General features: G+C 37.7%; 2 protein-coding genes across 2 annotated transcripts in view; one reads left to right on the top strand and one right to left on the bottom strand.

The window, feature by feature from the left end:
• Window positions 1–14,193, bottom strand: part of LOC134212764 (uncharacterized) — a 31,329-nt gene extending 17,136 nt beyond the window's left edge. The window contains exons 1-2 of the mRNA XM_062690906.1: window positions 13,770–14,193; window positions 10,959–11,092 (exon numbers count right to left, since the gene is read on the bottom strand). Of these exons, the coding sequence (XP_062546890.1) occupies window positions 10,959–11,092; window positions 13,770–13,857 (222 nt within the window). The 5' untranslated portion in view covers window positions 13,858–14,193. The remainder of the gene's footprint in view (window positions 1–10,958; window positions 11,093–13,769) is intronic.
• The window catches only part of LOC134212763 (cysteine-rich with EGF-like domain protein 2), a 162,764-nt gene that overhangs the window by 50,065 nt on the left and 93,747 nt on the right, over window positions 1–18,952 (top strand). Inside the window, exon 6 of the transcript XR_009979343.1 lies at window positions 4,296–4,646. The gene's annotated coding sequence lies outside the window, so the exon portion shown is untranslated. The remainder of the gene's footprint in view (window positions 1–4,295; window positions 4,647–18,952) is intronic.

Raw genomic sequence — 18,952 nt, 5'->3', positions numbered from 1 at the left:
CCCCAGTTCGCATGACAGGTGCTTTCCCTACTAAGCTACGAAGGACCTCCGTCGTGGAAATCGAAAGAAGTCTTCAATGTCTTCCATCATGAACACCAACGACTGTATGCCGAATTGAGACGTGCATATGACGGTTACTTCCAAAACCAAGCTATGCTGCCTACCATCATGCGCATAAAGGCCGAAATGCTCGCGTTACAACGTAGTGAGCCGTTGTCCACTTTTCAACTAGGAGAGAGAATGCGGAAGAAAACTATAATTACAAAAATACGTGACGAAGACGTCGAAATTCTTGACCAGCCTGATGCTATCGCGCAACACATGTTCACGTACTTACTTGATCTCCAAGAAAGCAGGTGGACTGGTAGAGGATGGATAACGAGGATCCATAACGAGGCATGTACCAGCGAAATATCAACGACCGAAATATACTCGACTATTAAAAAGAGCGCAAACAAAAAGTCGCCTGGTCCCGATGGCATACCGAAGGAGTTCTACCAGCGTACATTTGATATCATACACCGAGAGCTTAACCTGATTTTAAACGAAGCTGTAACACAAAACTTTCCGTCTGAATTTGTAAACGGAGTAATTGTGTTAGTCCGAAAAAAAGATGCAGATGACTCAGTGCGGTCTTTTAGGCCAATCTCTCTACTGAACGTGGATTATAAAATCCTCTCTCGTGTCCTCAAGGGACGCCTGGAGATAGTAATGCGTCAACATCGGATTTTGAGCAAGAATCAAAAATGCTCAAACGACGATCAAAATATATTTCAAGCTGTACTCTCTCTAAAGGATAGAATTGCCATGCTGATCGGACGTAAACAGAGAGGCAAGCTTGTGTCTTTTGATCTTGAAAGTGCATTCGACCGTGTGAGAAGAACTTTCTTGTTTTCTACCATGAACTCTCTCGGATTCAACCCCCAGTTCGTTCAGCTACTTGCTCGAATAGGAGAACTATCGTCGTCTCGACTACTAGTAAATGGTCATCTTTCAGCAGCCCTACCTATACAGCGATCGGTGCGACAGGGCGACCCCTTATCGATGCATCTTTTTGTTTTGTATCTGCACCCTCTAATGAAGCAATTAGAACTTGCCTGTGGTAACGATCTGGTGATCGCATACGCAGACGACATTACTGTAATCGTTACATCCACACTCAAACTAGAACGGATTCGTGAACTATTCTCTCGCTTCGAACGCACTGCCGGAGCAAAATTAAACTGGGGGAAGACCAAATCCATTGATGTTGGCCTGATCGATGGACACCAAATGAGGATACCGTGGTTGTCGACAGAACAGAAGATCAAGATTCTTGGTGTAGTTTTTGCAAACTCCATCAGACTGATGGTGACACTGAACTGGAGCAGTCTAGTCACAAATTTCTCTCAGCAAGTGTGGTTCCATGGTATGCGAACGTTAACAGTGCATCAGAAAGTAATATTACTGAACACATTCATCAGCTCAAAAATTTGGTATATTTCATCCATCCTTCCACCATACTGCATACATGCATCTAAAATTGCAGCCAAAATGGGGAGTTTTCTATGGAATCGTTTCCCAGCCCGTGTCCCGCTGCAGCAATTGGCACGTGATATAGATCACGGTGGTTTGAAATTACAGATCGTATCGTTTAAAAGCAAAGCATTACTACTCAATCGCCACATCAAAGAGGTAGAATCCATGGCATACTACAAATCCTTAATTACCCAAAACAATCCTATCCAAGTTACTTCCATCCCAGATTGTCCCTGCTTAAAAGCAGTAATCCAAAATATCCCTGAATTGCCACCCCAAATATACCAAAATCCATCGTCCGACCTTATTTATCGCTTCTTCGTGGAACAAACGGATACCCCAAAAGTAGAGCTGAACAGCCCAGGTTTAGATTGGCCCCGAATTTGGCGAAACATAGCAACGAAACGACTGACGGCAGGGCAACGAAGTGTGTTGTATTTGATGGTAAATAACAAAGTAGAACACCGGATGCTGTGGTACAAGATTGGTCGAGCAGAAGGAGAGAACTGTATCCATTGCGATGCACCAACCGAAACACTCAAACATAAGTTCAGTGAATGCCCACGTGTCGTAGCTGCATGGGACCTTTTCCAGAGAAGAGTCACAGCGATCCTGAATGGCTGGCGCCGAATATCTTTTGATGAGCTCCTACGTCCAACGTTGTACAACATTCAATTATTGCATAGAATAAAAATCCTAAAATTATTTGCCTGCTATGTCAGCTTTGTGAATAGTAATAGCATGAGAATTGATGTCAATGAATTAGATTTTGCTTTCATTTGCGAACTATAAATGCATTGTAAATACTATTTTTAAGTCATAGTAACTAAATAAACACAATTAAAAAAAAAAAAAAAAATCAGCATAAAGGTTTCATCTGTCTAATAGCCTGTTCAGATTACGCCATTAATGACATAATAATTGGCGTTTCAGGGTAAATACGCTTTATGATGTCATTATTTACGTAATATTCCATACATTTTGCGCTGTCAAAAGATACCCGCTAAAAAGAGTCATGAAGAATTTATTACGAACAATTATTACGAGAGAGCTTTCGTTCTAACTGGGATGCAGGGAGAAATTCAACAAAACAAAACTGACAAGCGTCACGCTCTCTTTGCCAGAGAGAAAATTCTCTCTGTTTTCATTTCGTTTCTTAGTTGACAGTCATGCTCTTTCTGTCGCAGCAGGGTCGAATGCATGTTAGATGGAAATCTTCTGAGCGCTGAAGAATAACTCGGATTGTGATGGTTTTGTGGAAAGCATTTTATATGATGAAAAATAATGATAATTATTTATTCTCCACTTATTCAACATGAATTGTTTAAAAACAGATGCTCTCTAGAATTAACATGAAGTATTTAACTTAAACCTAGATTTAATAGAACAAATCGAATAAATTTTCAAAGTTCAAGGGCTAATGCGGAAGACAATTTAAAACGTAGGAATGGTTGTAAAACGAATATATTTGATGAATAAACATGATTTCATAAATTGTATCAATTCTGCTCCTTGAATGGCTTTATATACTTTGGATTTCAACATTTTACACGTGGGACAACTGTACGATTTGAATGGGATGTATATATGAAGTAGAATAACCTTAAATAAAACATGGATTGGTAATGCATTAATTCATCCAAAATCCAGTTTAAATTATATCACATTCACACGATTCGATTTTGTTAGAAGCTGTATCATTGATTGTCGAGAAGAACGCAATGGTTCAGTTTCCATTTTTGAAAAAAAAATTAAATTGCTGAGTTGCCCTTCATACATGGAGATACTGGTGGAAATACATTTTAGTTCGATAATATTTCAAGAAAATTGGTCCAATCGTCCTTTTTTTTTATTTATTTGTGAGAATTCCCAAAAGTATCTAAATTTTTCTATCAAATCTCCGTTCGATCATAGTACAGAATCAAAATACTTTTTAAACTTAAAAATAAATTGAGGAATAGTCTGATTCCCCGAAGAACGGCGCACCCAACTAATGAATTATCATTATCCTTAATGAGAGCTTCAAATATTCTTCGAAAATCCCTTTTCATATTTTTTTTTCGTAGAAACTTTGTTCAGAAAAAAATGTTCGATTGTCGCCACACAAATGCTTGATTTCGCAAATTAAATTTTAAAACTCTCCTTGAATTTAACCCTGTATTAGCGTGCAAATGAGCAAACATGGAAACGTCAAGATATATTATCTTGCTGCAGTCTGAACACTTCGTAATAATTGGATACCCTCTCACTTAACAAAGTCATAAATAGCCCAATCTGAATAGGCTATAAGCATAAAAAAAGGAACTTTGTCGCTCCAAAAGTTACTGCCAACTAAATCAGCATTTTATTATCGGACGTGATTTCAATGCTAATCGTACGTTATGAGGAACAGCTGTCTTAGTAACGGAAGGATTACATTTACTACAATTACAGAATTCGCAGCGATCGACATCAAGATTTCAACTGCCTAGGGAAGAAAAAGAATGGGATGTCTTCCTTGATGTCCGATATTGCTGAAAGATAGTGACAACAAAATCAGAATTCAATTATCGGATGTAATGTCAACGCATGTTCTGGGGAAATAGTATTCAATCAACCAGGTTAGTGCATTTCAGATTCAGGCCCTTACCGAAGGAAATTGATTGAGTATCTACTTCCAAACTTTTTACATATGCATGTCATCGTTACAATTATTGTAAAAGTGGTATGTGGATAGCTATCTCTAACCAAATACAATTATATTAGTAACGGAATGATAAATTTTACGATCGTTGCAGAATTCGCTATTGTTGCTGCTGACACGCCTGACATAGACCAATGACGTCTTGAATGACGTGCACTAATACAAGCAAACTTATAGATTTGATAAACGCAAAAAGAAAAGTGAAAATCTTGGATAACGGATGACAGAATGACGAGTGAAAGTGAAGGTATCGAAATAATCAAATGTTGAGAAAAAAATCCGGATTCTTGATTCTTGCCGCTTACTGTATACGAGTTGGGATCTACTGAGAGAGTGCTGTGGCCCAGTATACTACAGCGATCAGCATAAAGATTTTAACGCCCTAGAGATGAAGAAAAAACTCTTAATCGCACGTTATGAGGAAGTAGTGGCAGTAAAAAATCAGGTGAGTCCCTCTTGGAATATCTTTATTTATGGGTAATATTTTGTATTATGGGGAATTCAGTTTATAAATTATAGTTAACAAATATCCCGCAATTCATTATTAACATAATTACAATATGATAAAAATTTCCTTGGGACATTCAAACCATTTAGAAAAAGAAAAATCAGAAAGTTTATGTACAAGACATGACCGCCCGACGTAAGCTAAACAGTTTGTTGCATTGAGGAATGTAGTGCCATCATGCTTGAGTATCGTAAGGCAATTTATTCGCTGACTTATCTCATTGGTTTCGAACAAAATGGCGTAACCCAGAATATTGTTGGACACGAAAACTTCAAATTCCACAAATTCATTCCCCAATGGTGATGATGCCTTCCACCTCGATTCGATCTGTTGATTTCGACTTTATGCGGTAATGCATTCCATAGTTAATTGCCTACATTATGGCAATTAAATGCTTAAACCACTAATGGAGCACATCATGTAAATTTTCAATAGTTTAACGATGATGATCAAAAATTTAAATATAACTGAAAAATTGGTGGAGAGTTTCCGGAGGTCGATTGATATATAAATCTTAAAAATTCGTTTCAAGATAAAGGCGCTTTAACGTTCTTACATAATTTCGTGACGGTCCCCAATTTCGAAATTTACATGGGCATAAAAGTATCATCGTGTTAGCCTCATGATATACGAATGCAAAAATGGTAACTTGGCTTAGAAACCTCGCAGTTAATAACTGCGGAAGTGCTTAGGGAGCGTCCACAAATTACGTAACGCTTAGAGGAGGGAGGCGGGTTGAGCAAAGTGTGACAACCCATACAAAATTTACAGATGTTTCACACAAAAAGTGTAACATAGGGGGAGGGGGAGGGGGTTGAAAATCCCCAATTTTTGCCCTACGTAATTAATGGATCTTCCCTTAATGAACACTAAGCTACGAGGCGGCTCTGTCCCAGTGTGAGGATGTGATGCTAATAATAAGAAGAAGAAGAATAGCCTGGAAGTAGGCAATTTAATATGATAATTCAAAATATCTTCATTTTCATATCATTTTCACTAGACGAATGAATTCAATTTAATTCGAGTGAGTTGTTCATGTTTCTTATCCACTAACTCATAGTTGCCGTCCGCAAGTTTCTTCATTAATATTAATATTATCCATTGATCACAAATTTGAAATCATTTGTAGATCTGTTTTTTTCTCTTTAAAAGAAATTGAATATATTTCATATTGCGTAATCTCAACTGGAGAGATGCAAAATATTCGATTCGTAGAAATAAAACCAAACAGTTATATAAGAGAACCAAGTGGTGGTAGGTACCGAGAGGCCATGCGATAAGCCATGCGAGCGCAAATTATACATTGATAAGTCGTTGCAATTTCTTATCAGTTTCAGACTCAAAAAAATGTTCCTAAAAGACATGCCGAATTGGCCTCCTGGGGAGAAAAATCGTACCAGTGCAGTGCAGTACCAGTGCTCAATAATGAACGATCGCCGATTATTGCCTCATTAAGACCATAGCTGGTTATTCGATGACTTAAAGCATCCCCTTTTGGGATTGAGTTAAGTTGCATTTTTAGGTGATTTTTATTGATGAAACGTGCTTTCTAGTGTAACCATTGATAGATATCAATTTATCAGATATTATGCAACATTTCTATTCTAAGAAGCGCTTTTCATAGATACTTGGCTTATGCATACAATTTATCATCTGAATTAAACGCTTTAAGTTTCATTCATTAAGATGCCCCACCATTTTACTCGCGCACTTTCTAATTTGGAATTTTTTAGCCTGATTTTCATTATCCTTAAAGATTAGAAGTTGATTATTTTTCATTGGGACGATTTCAAGTCATCGTAAGCATTAGGTATTAGGTTGGTACACGGTAATTGAACTGGTCCCCAATATTACAACGTTCATACATGGTCCCTTCTCGCAGAAATTGTATCTTTCGATGGGTAATACGGTCATTACCCAAGATAAAATCACTGCAAACGTATTCGGTAAACACAGGGCAAGAGTAACGGAACAGCAAGTACGGAATTGGTTCCAGAACACATTTACACTGCTCAGGGAAGAGGGATACGAACATCTGCTGCAGTTTCCGAACCAAATTTTTAACTTGGATGAATCAGCTTTCCAACTGGTTGTGCGCAACAAAAAATATTTGGCCCCAAAAGATGTTAAGCATGTCCAATCCGTGTTCAGAAATGGCGATAAGAAAACTACACAGCGCTGTTTGCCGAAAATGCACCTGGGAGGGTGGTTAGTTTTGTTTCCCTACAAAAGTCGACTTCCAGGAGAAATTGCTAGAAATGCCCCTAAAGACTACGGAGTTGGGATAACAGAAAGCGGATGGATGACAGGAAATGCTTTTTATAAGTATCTTAAGAACATGTTTCTTCCCTGGCTGAAAAAACAACGAATCTCATTTCCTGTTCTATTGTTCGTTGATGGTCATAAGAGTCACGTGGCGCCAATGAGCATTGATTTCTGCATCTGCAATCAAATTGTTTTGATTGCTTTATATCCGAATAGTAGTAGTCAAAGTAGTCAAAGTGGAGTTCAGACAATCGCAAAAGCGGAGTTCGGTCCGATAATGAAACGGACTTTGGATGCATTTATCGGCAAGGAGACCGCAATCAAGAAGTGCTTCAGGAAGAGTGGAATTTTCCCATGGAATCCAGAGAAAGAGCAAAAATGGAAGGAAAGGGGGAAGAAAAACGCTCAACCAAAAAAACCAAAGCAATGCTGAAGAAATAGGAACAGGACAAGAAAAGAAAAAATAAAGCTGAACTTTTGAAAAAGGCTTCAAATGCAAAGAAACGTCAGAACTAAGCTCCAAGATTTGAGAAGAGTTATACTTCATGAAGTTACTCGTCAATCCAAAGTTGTTATGAATTTAAATTTGTTTTTTTAAGTGCATGAATTGGTTGAAAAAATTTCCCGGGAAATCAATATCCAAAAAAATGTAATAATTTTCTTATTTTTCGAATTTGATGATAACTGATTTGAGGTATCAATTACATTTTTTGGCTAACATCATCTCACCATAGCATATTTCATATGGGTCTTCAGTATGGGATCACTACTACTCTCTTACAAGAAATACTCTGAACTTTTGCAACTTGATGCGCCTTAGGTACTGTTCGGAATTTCGAACAAAGTTTGACTGAAAAAAATTTTTTTTTTCTCTTGTCATACCGAATAAAAAATACAGTACAATAACAATACAATTTATTGTAACATACTATTAATAACATTAAATTGACAATAGATCATATTGTGAATGAAACTATAGAAATACATTAGAATGTATTGTTATGAACCATCTACTCAAATGTAAATGAAGTTTTCGCAATAGAATGTACGGGTTGTTAAGTATCGTAACTATACAAAATCTGAGATTTTTCCATACATTTTTTTCGTCACACAATAGAGTGTATGGTTAATATATTGTTGAAATATCCGTACAAAACTGTTCAATATACAATGGATTGTATTGTATTTGTATAGTAAAACAATACGATTTTGATTTCTCAGTTGTGACAGCTTTACTGTTCAACAATGCAATTTAAAGGGAAAAAATGCATATTTGGCGCTATGAGGCAAATATTGTTAAATAGTTTTTATGCAATGTAAAGCAACGTTTAAAAAGGTTATCAATGTATGAACCTTATGTACAAAAACGTTTCAAAAACAATTGCAAGTATTATTACATTCGAGAAATATGTTGATGTATTGTATCCTTAGTGTTGATACAATCTGTGCAACCATCAAGAAATAATGTATCCTATTGTATACCGTACATTGTATGGTAATTCAATTATTTACACTATTGAACCAATAGTACATTTTTATCCGGGATAAGACGAGTATGTACAATCCCCTTGAATTCCACCACTTAATTGTATCTTGACAGATACGTATTTCGACCTCAACAGTAAGGCCGTCTTCAGTGTCTCGTACTTGACTCGACTTTTTTTTCTTTGTTAATGTGAATTTTGATGTATGAATCAGTTCTTCACTCGTCGCATGGACCAAGGACATGGGCACTTGGAAGGGGTAGGGGGTTCAAAATGGTCACCCTCAGGTCTAACCTTGGGACTTTCCATAGGCAAAGTTTAATTAAAGAATGAATATTAAGACTAACATTGATGAAACTTATAACTAACACTTAGAAATTTGAATAAATTTTGGTTTGAAGTCAAAAACTAGTCGACGAAAATAACATAGACAACACATAAGCGAACGATTCTAGTGTTGATCCAACAACCCGGTTACCAGTCGTACAGTTGGGATCCACGTAACCATTGGTGGTCTTGAAGCCAGTCCTGTTGTCGTTCAATACACTGCTATTCGGAGATGCTAAAATAGGCTCAAAAGCGAAGGAAGATTAGGCGAAGATGCTGGAATTGGGGATGTATGAGGCCCTCCCAGCTGACCTTATTAAAATTAATAGTTGAGGTTGAGCAGGGGTCTTAGAACCCGGATTGCCTGGTCACTGGGGGTGGGGACTTACAACCTTGGAAAAGTCCAAGGAAAGCCCAAACGTCTCGAATTGTGGGTCCGAGATTACCCTTGGGATGCCCATGAAGCTTCTTGTTCTTCTTCATTGGCATTACATCCCCCACTGGGACATTGCCGCCTCACAGCAGTGTTCATTAGGCACTTCCACAGTTATTTGCTGTGAGGTTTCTAAGCCATTACCAAGTTACCATTTCTGCATTTGTATATCATTAGACTAACACGATGATACTTTTATGCCCAGAGAAGTCGAGACAATTTTCAATCCGAAAATTGTTTAGACCGGCACCGGGAATCGAACCCAGCCACCTTCAGCATAGTCTTGCTTTGTAGCTAGATCTACAAAAATTGGCAATAAGGAAAAGTAGCACAATGCGGATCTCATCAGGGTACTGCAGATCTTGATATATAATATTTGCGAATACTTATAACATGGCGAGAGTTTTGCAGAAGGAGTTAAAGCTTTTCGAACTGAACGGAAAACTTTCTCAGGCTTTTCAACAACTCTTTTTTCATTTGAGGACAAAGTAGCTAGCATCCTTGAAATCGGGGGTATATTTTCGGCACAAGCCGAACATTTTTTTGAAGTCATATTTCACGACAAAATGTAAACCCAGACATCGCGAAATGACGATCACTTGACCTGCTCAACTGTTCCATAGAGTACAACATCGAATGGTGACAAGGTAAATTAATAGCTGTTCAAAAGCCTGGGAAATCAGCATCTGATCACAATTCAATACCAAATTTTCAAAACGACTTATCTGCTTTCGTAAACAAAGATTCAAACGTCGATTTGTCGAATCTGATAGCACTCCCACGCAAACCAACACCATCAACAGGTAGCCGAAGCCTTCACCTATGTGTTGATGGTGCTGGTTTGTGTGGGAGTGCTATCAGATTCGACAAATCGACATTTGAATCTTTGTTTACGAAAGCAGATAAGTCGTTTTGAAAATTTGGTATTGAATTCATACAGTCCGGTTGGCATGCTATCGTGCATTAATTTTTTTTCGGAGAAAATGATTCTATCCAGAATCGACCAGTCGAACAAAACGCATTACTCCCACACACTCCGTTTGGTTTTTGAAAAGGTAAAGGAACAAATTGTTGTCCAGCGTTGCTCTTTTCACATATTCAGCTGGCCTATGCGCACAAGTAACAACTGGCTTATTTTGAATAATTTTCTGTTCAATTAGTTGCCAGTTAAATATATGAACATTACTCTCGGCACTCTGACAACTTCCAAAAATAGATACATGGGTCTTTCTCAAGAATCATGTTTAAGTCCTTTGCTTTATAACTACTATGTCCAAGATATTGGCAATTATTTGGAAGGACAATGCATGCTCATACAACTTGCAGATGATACTGTATGATACTGATTTTTCTCAGAGGTCTATGTGAAAATGTCCTGCAATGATGTCAGTGCTGTTTCCGATTTTAATATGTCAATGTTTAAAAATAGGATTAGAAGCTTAGCATAAGAATCAGTCTGTGGAATTATTTTTTTAACATTCGAGACGAAAAAATAAATAAATTACCAAATTCCCTAAATAATCTGACTGTTTGGGTCAGGCATTCAGGGATTGAGTTTTCTTCGCATGTTTACTAAGAACATGAAAAACAAAAACTACTTATGTTGTCACATATTGAAATTTATTCGTATAATTATACCAGTTAAGATGTCCATACCCTGTCCAGATGTGATTCGAACTAGACATCTTTTTTTTATTTTACTGCTATCAAGTGTAATGTATGACAAAGGGTTGCACTTACCTGTTTACCCTGTTCAGCATCTTTAATACAGAATACCTCTGGATACTTCAACAATTGTTCCATGACATTCTGGCTAATCAGTCCTACTTGTTGTCCATCGATGACGAATGGTCGACACTCGCCCTTTGCTAGGCCTAACGAAAAAGAAAAAAAAACGGTCAGTGAAAATATGATGCAATAAACAAAAATAATTCGTATAAAAAAATTGTTCCTGAAATTGTTGCTTTCGTTGGTAGGTTCGCCCCCCCATTGGCAACATTGGAACAAATTTAAAGTCATAAAACGATGCGTGACATGGTAATATATGTGCAGAGCAAGTGTTAATGTGAAAACTCTGAAATCGAGTGGGCAGCGGGTTCAAGTGCCAGCGAATTTCCTACCACAACGAAGATAAGATTGCGAACAACGGAGTTGTTTTTTGTTTTCGAGAAAATAATACCGACCAAAGTACACATATGGGTCGAGGTTTCTGCAATTTCATATGAAATATCTATCGGCATGATTGTTGCTATATCTTCCGAGAATACCTGAGGATAATATGACGTTTTGTTTTGCTCCTTATAACTATAACAAGCAAGACTCAACAGCAACGATCAATTATTTACCAACAAATAGGTACGCTATGCATGACCACAGAGGTCGGTATCATCAATAAACAATTTTACTAAAAATAAATATATCGCGGAATGGTGGCGTAGACGCTACACAGTAGCCGAAGCCTTTATCTTTTCTGATTTCTTTTAAGTTTCTCGTATACGTAAAGGCCATATAACATGACAATACCCTTCTCGAATTTTATTTAAAAAATCCTACTTTTGTTCAAGGGTTCGAGGAAAAGTTTTCTTATGAGTTTCATCAATAATAATTCTAGTTCCGAGTTTCTTCAAAGCTTCTTGCGGAATTACATGGGTTTTGCAAATAATTCAATGCAATTTGTGCCTGAGATCTTTGTGCAATTTTTAATAGAATTCGTTTCAAATTTCCTTAAATAAGTTTTTTTGTGAAGTTACCTCATGGAACATCTTTACCTCTATCAATTCTTTAAGAGAGCTACTTTAATGTTTTATCTACAAGAATTTCTCCACGACCAAAGAATTCTATCGAATCGGTTAACTGCATTACAATTGTAAAGTTCTCCTTAAATACCTTTGCGAAATTAAGCAAACAAAAAAACAGCGAACATTCTAAGATTGTGGACTCCAACAAAATAGTCAATGGGACTAGTCCCTCCAAATGCCTCTATGAAACAAAATAACATGGCAATAAGAGAGTAGGAACCCTCCTTAGTCGTTCAGTAAGAAGCAAGACCATGCTGAAGATTGCTGGGTTCTATTCCTGGCCCAATCTAGGGGATTTTCTAAACTCCCCTGGGTATAATAATATCATCGTGTTATTCTCATGATATACTAGTGCATAAATTATAATTTGTCTTAGAAAATTCGCAGTTAATAACTGTAGAAGTTCTGAATCAATTCTAAATTACGACGTGGCAATGTCTCAGTGGGGAATGTAATGCCAATGAGAATAATAGAGTAGACTCAAGGTCAAGCTTAGGCTCAGTAAACACTTTCACAGTTAATAACTCTGCGATTTTACGACAAGTTTGTTATTTATGCATACCTATGCATATATGCGATGGCACACAAACAATATTGTTCACCCGAAAAATCGGGGCTTTTATGAGACCTGAGCACTGTACCTCATCTATATATATATATATAAATGAAATGGTCTCTGTTCGTATCTGCATAACTCGAAAACGGCTGAATGGATTGTCTTCATTCTTTCAGCAGATATGTTCGTTATCTTTTCCGACGTGTTTATATGATACTTCTTCATGCAAAAAAGACGAGTAAAAAATCGTGAAAAACTAATATTAAGATTCGTATGGAAATTTCACATGAACATTTTCGCCTACTATGCAGCACAACGTCTGCCGGCTCGACTAGTAAAACATATTTCCTATGGATCTTGAAAGTTTGATTTTTTTTCCTCCTAAAATTATATTCATCTTCTTTCTTATTCTACTATTTTACCCTATTCTAACTCAAAGATTTTAAATTCATTGCTAACTCTTAATTTAGCATGATGGACGTACTTAATTGAGAGCTTTCGATGATTGTGACTGTGTATTGTCTAACGAGTGACAAAGAATCCCTCATTTGGAGCGGTAATCGTTAATATTCAGCCTAATAAAAAAGTTTCAAGCAAATTCAGGTTTAGTCCGGTTTTTATTAGAAGCCTTGCTACTATGCACCGCTTGGATTTACTCTTTAATATTGCGATGAGGATTGCCCTTGGTATTTCATGCACACTCATAAGAATAAGGGTCCATGGTTCAGATCGAATACAACTATGGTTTCGTCATCATTGATAACGCACTGCCATGGTCGGAATGGAAATAAGACTACACTTTCTGCAAGCCGTACGCATATAGTCTATGAATCATCAGTTGTCATGTTTTTGGGGTGTTAATGCTAAATAACCTTCAAGGTTGAACAGCTTTTTCCACTTCAAAATCAAGATGGTCTCCCGAATACAAATATGTGCTTACTCGCTTAGTGATCTACATTGATAGTTAGAAATTTCCGTTCCGACCGCAGCGGGATCAAGAACCTCTTTAATTACAACCGCAACTACACTTGATTTGGGTGTTGTTGACCCATAGTTTCGCTATCGGCCCCATAGCAATGAAACCCACGTCGCTATCGATTTTATGCAATCGAACTCACTCGCTCGATGGTGATGGGATGATACACAAAATTCTTCTCATAGTAGGCACACACAGTTCTAATCCCCACTCGTACTCACCATTAAGGTAGAAACAGTTGAATTTCTGAGCTAACTTCAGCAATCTAGACATCTTGAGCTCCTCTTCGTCACTTATATTCGCAGTCATTGCTTAGTTTAATAATCGCTGCCGCTATCAGTCGGTTAGTCCGTCAGGCAAACCACCTTTACTCGGAGACACTATCAAGCACTGTTTGCTGGTCGCTTCAGGCAGAACGTCACACTTTTAAAGTCAATACCACCGCAGTAGGCCTAGTCCCACTGACGACGACGGCGAGCGGCGTCGGCGAAAGCGAGAGACTATTTGGATTGCAGTATGTATACCGCACCGCACACTGTGATTGCTGCAGCACAGCGCCGTTTCTGGTCCTTGTGTATATGGCTACATCGTCGTCGCCGTCATTTCAGCGTCGTCGTCGTGTTGTTTATAGAATGGTGAATGTTTTGACTGTTCGTCGATGATGTTATATCAGCTGGTTCACCAGAACCACGATGGCAAAGAGAACGGTCGAAATCATTGTAGGAATGGCGCCCCTGTTCAAGCGAAACGTTTCCATTCCATTGAGAAGCGAAACATTTCATATTAGGAGATGATGGGCTTCACTTGACTTGACTTATCGCAATTCAAAACGTTTTGATTTCATTTATGTAATTTTGAAATTGATCAGAGTAACGATAGGTATGCCCGATAGTAGAACTGAGCATGAGCATGATGACCGTGCATTTCGTAGCTGCTACTTCATGATTGACCAGAACAATCGCAATTGCACAGGGAACCAATGGATGGAAGCATGGGATTTTGCTCTCCAACCTCAATGTGCACATTCCGAGAGCTCTAGTATTTTAAATGGTTGATAACGGCGCTGGCTACGTCCTTACGGTCTATCGGGGATAGGAAGGAATTGATGCAATCACTCGCCCACTGCAAGCCGAGAATACCTCTGCACTCACCACGAGTTCATGCGGAATTTATATTGAAATCTGAGAGTTACGTTCTATGGCAGAGATTCGTCTTGGTTAACGGATTGCCAATGTGGTAGTAATGAAATATTCTAATTGGATGCCGAAACGAGCTTTTTGCTCATTTCGAATTTTAACAGTTACATGCTAGAATTAGGCAAGTTGTGTATATAGAAGATGGAAACGGTATGAAAGTCCATTTCCAGTTCTAGCGATTGCTAGAACATGAGACATATAGAGTATAGTGGGGCAAGAGTGTGCGTGGGGTAAGAGTATGTTTTCGATTTTTTGAAGTAATAAAAATAGATAAACTAGCAGCACTGCATCAATTTGACAGGTATTCTGGCCAACTATTATCATGTTTAATTGTGAACGATTAGAATAAACAATAAGGGAGATATGGAGTTACCCGAGTAGCACACTTGTCAAATACCAGTTACTGTGACTCATATGCGACCAAATTCAGTCTCATTGGAGTTGCTGCAACTAAATCGATCTAGACTGTGCTACTAGGGTAGATAATTTTTTAGTCACTTTGCTAAAAATAATTATGTTTTCGCAACTAGTATTTCATTACCATATATACGTTCAATCAAGTGAACATTATACCATATCGATAATCTATTATATAGAGCACTTTATGGTGCCGAACACCAATCCGGTTGGTTTTCCAAGAAGTGAAAACCATCACTTGAATGAATTTTGGGACTTTGGGGTAAAAGTACGCAGGGACGGGTGGGACAAGAGTACGCATGTGAATCTTCAAGTTCTGATGTCAAATCCGTATATCTTTGGCCGAAATAAGACTACCTCCGAAGGGTTAAGTTCCACAACTAAGACAAAAGGGATAGAAATCGAAAATTATTACAAGTTTTGAGGATAAGTTGAAGTAATTTGGTTTTAGAAAGGACTTAGCGAACAAAGCACTGAAGGGACATGATGAAATTGTATTAGGACTTGTTGTACACCTAAACATAGTATGAAAACACAATTTCGCCTAAATGATAATTTCATTTAATCAAAAGAAACATCCATAAATTACACAATGCTTAGGTGGGAGAGGTTGCGAGATGTACGACAATCCATATAATTTTTAGAGGATTCATACAAAAAGTGTGAGATAGGGGGAGGGGTGATGAAATAGCCAAATTTTACGTTACGTGATTGATGGACTTTCTTTAAGGAAAATTCCTTACTTTACGCCACGCGAGACCTGATATATTTTTAACTCTGTAGTTTTTAAACTATAACAAGTAAACAATGGTATTTAGGATGAAAGTACACATATTTTCATATATTTCACAATAAGGGTTCCACTAAAACGAATTACAATAATTTCAATATTTTTTTCCACTGGGTAACATAGAGGAAGAGTATACGAATCGTCGACATTGATTTGAAATGCAGAAGCTTGCTTCATATGGGCCACATGATCGATTAAAAACTAAGTGCGTACTCTTGCCCACTCTACTCTATGGAAAGACACAACGTAGGATGAACGGTACGGGCCAGGGATTGAACCTACGACCTCCTGCGTATGAGGCAGAAGTGGTAGCCATATGACTACCAAAACAGTCTCAAAATCCAATAAAATCGATATTATGTTGCCAAAACTTAACTTTCGTGCTCGCACGAAATTTTACGTAGCAGCTATGAAGTTAGAGCTATACTTATTCCGATCCCATGTATTAACATACTTTCCAGTTGGATTAACAGTAAAGACACCTACTCGTCGGTTTGTCACAACATTTTTCGAGCACCTAAAGCCCAGCAGAGCAGTTATGAGAGTACCTAATAGGCGACGCCCTTTGCTGGACCCTCGATGCCTCGCCAGTCCGCACGCATTGTGGAAATCTCCTCGTCTTGTATCAGAAGACAGCATATATCTGCTAAGCCTTGAGAGGCCAGTGGTTTATCTCTTGCACACTCAGTTTTTAATTCAGCAGCTCGTCAAACATCCGGACAGCCGTCTGCCCAGCAAAATATTAACGGATATCACGGCAAAAATGACGTTTGTTATAGCTTATTTTCGGCAGAAATCTCAGCAAAAAATATGTTTGCCGGTACTCGGCTGTGCGAATCTCGGTAAAAGTTTAACATTTTGCTGAGATCCCGGTAAAAAAAAATATTTGTGTGGTGCCTCCAGCGAACTGAGGCACAATCTCACCGACACTCCTACCCAACTTCTCACTCTGTGAGGGACCTCACTATCCAGCAGCTGGAACCACCCCATTCAAACACCACACTCGGGCTCATACTACGGATCAATATGTTATTTTAATTTAAACCATCCAAGTTCAATCGTGGCTAATAGCCGAGAAGTTAACAACGGACAACGTAGTGTATTTAGCATTGTCCAATATGCACCACGCACAAAATGTGCATTTTCACGAAAAGTTCATTAGAATTTGCAAAGATAATTCTGCAGATTTTATTTTGGAAAATTCTTTTCTCAGGTTTTTAGGGTAAAGTGCCCAATAGTGGATCCTCCAGCCGTTTTTGCATTATTACAGCACAATGTAAATATTTTTCTATGAAATTCCATCGGCAGAACCTACCTTGCAGTTTTATGATTTGATTACATGCATTGGAAATGCTATGGAAAGTAAAATTAGATGATTATTTACAATTCTATGAAAAATATACACAAGAGTGTCCATTATAGGAATATTTTGAGGGGTCCACAACAGGGAAGAAGAACGTCCCGAAACGAAACATGAAAATCAAATGATGTGTCGACTATAGGGAAGCAATTTCATATTTTGGACCCCCCGGGGGTCTACTGTAGGGCGAATTCAGTCAGACTTTAAAATGTTAATTTCAACGAATAACGTCGTGTATTTGAGTGTTTTATGTATGTATCGTGAAGAGGAGATGCAGAACTTGCTATTAGATATGAAGCGGAATTATTATGTTGAAAATTTCTACCCCTTATGACAGGAAGAACAAAATTCCTCTACATAGTAGGGGGTCCACTATTGATCATTTAGTCCTCGTTTTCACTTATTCAACATGTTTTTTGCTTTATTTAAAAACGAGCAATGGGTAATGTTTTCAACATAACCGCGAGTAGACGTAGGACTTGTATAAACGTAACGTATTTACATTTAACTTCTAACTTTTGGAACTATGGAATTTGATTATAGGTATTGATAATGGAAACGACAACTTCCATGCTGTGTAGAATTGTTAGCAATTTGTTTATTCAAAACTTCTGGAAATAAAACTAATTAAATACATAATTAGAATTGCTTTGTTTCTAACTATCAAGCACTTATTTACTCAAGCAAATGTAGGGCATTCATAGATTTCTTATTGATGATAGTATTTGAAGTTTAAAAATTCTATTTATAAAATTTTCAGACTTGGGCAAAATGTGCTATTTTAGAGGAACTGTCCCGTTTTCCATACAAAGAAATACAGCACCAATTTCGTTGCTTCTTTTTGCTAACATGCGTGCTTACTGCTGAAAAAAATCACAACAATAAGAAAAAAGTCAAGGAGCAATAACCCTACTAAAATAGAGGAGGTACTGCTTTTTAATACGTCAACGAAAAATTATTTAATGTTTTGATTCCAAACTACGAGTCTACGTCAAGTTTAATACAATTTCTAAAATGAAAAACAAAGAATAAGATAAAGTTTATTTAATGGAAATTATTTTTTGCGGACTTTTTTAAAACATTTACATGTAATACAGCGAAATTTTCTAATCTAAAACGGATATCACCACTATTGCTGTTTGTGCATCTTTAATTGCTAATACCTTCTGCAAATAAATGAAAGCAATTAATTTAATCAAATTTTTATTTTCATCGTTGTAGTTGATTTTTTTTTTTTGCTGGGGAATCAGAACTGTTATAGTATAACAATGTTTTAATGTACGTGTCGTTTAGTACCAAGCACAACTTAACATATGGTCAGTCATATGCCATAACTCGTACCCATCCCGGGATCATGTGGATTATGAATCCAATCACTTTTCGTGGATGAGCAGTCCAAATCTCTCTAATTTTATTCTTCTTCATCCACCACCGCTGCCCTTGTTGCCTCACTCCTCAGCCATCATCGGCCTCTAGCCGTGAACTCCGAGCGCGAGCGATGCGATGGGCGATCGCATCCATCGCAACCGACACCACTGCATCCGACCATCATCAAGCACAGAATGGCAAAAAAAAAAAAATGCGCCCACTTCTTTCATGTATATTCGCAGACCCATCAGCAGTGCTACCGCTGGTGACTGC

Source organism: Armigeres subalbatus, chromosome 2 (genome assembly GCF_024139115.2).
Source record: "Armigeres subalbatus isolate Guangzhou_Male chromosome 2, GZ_Asu_2, whole genome shotgun sequence".
NCBI lineage: Eukaryota > Metazoa > Arthropoda > Insecta > Diptera > Culicidae > Armigeres > Armigeres subalbatus.
This window is presented reverse-complemented; position numbering and strand designations above follow the sequence as displayed.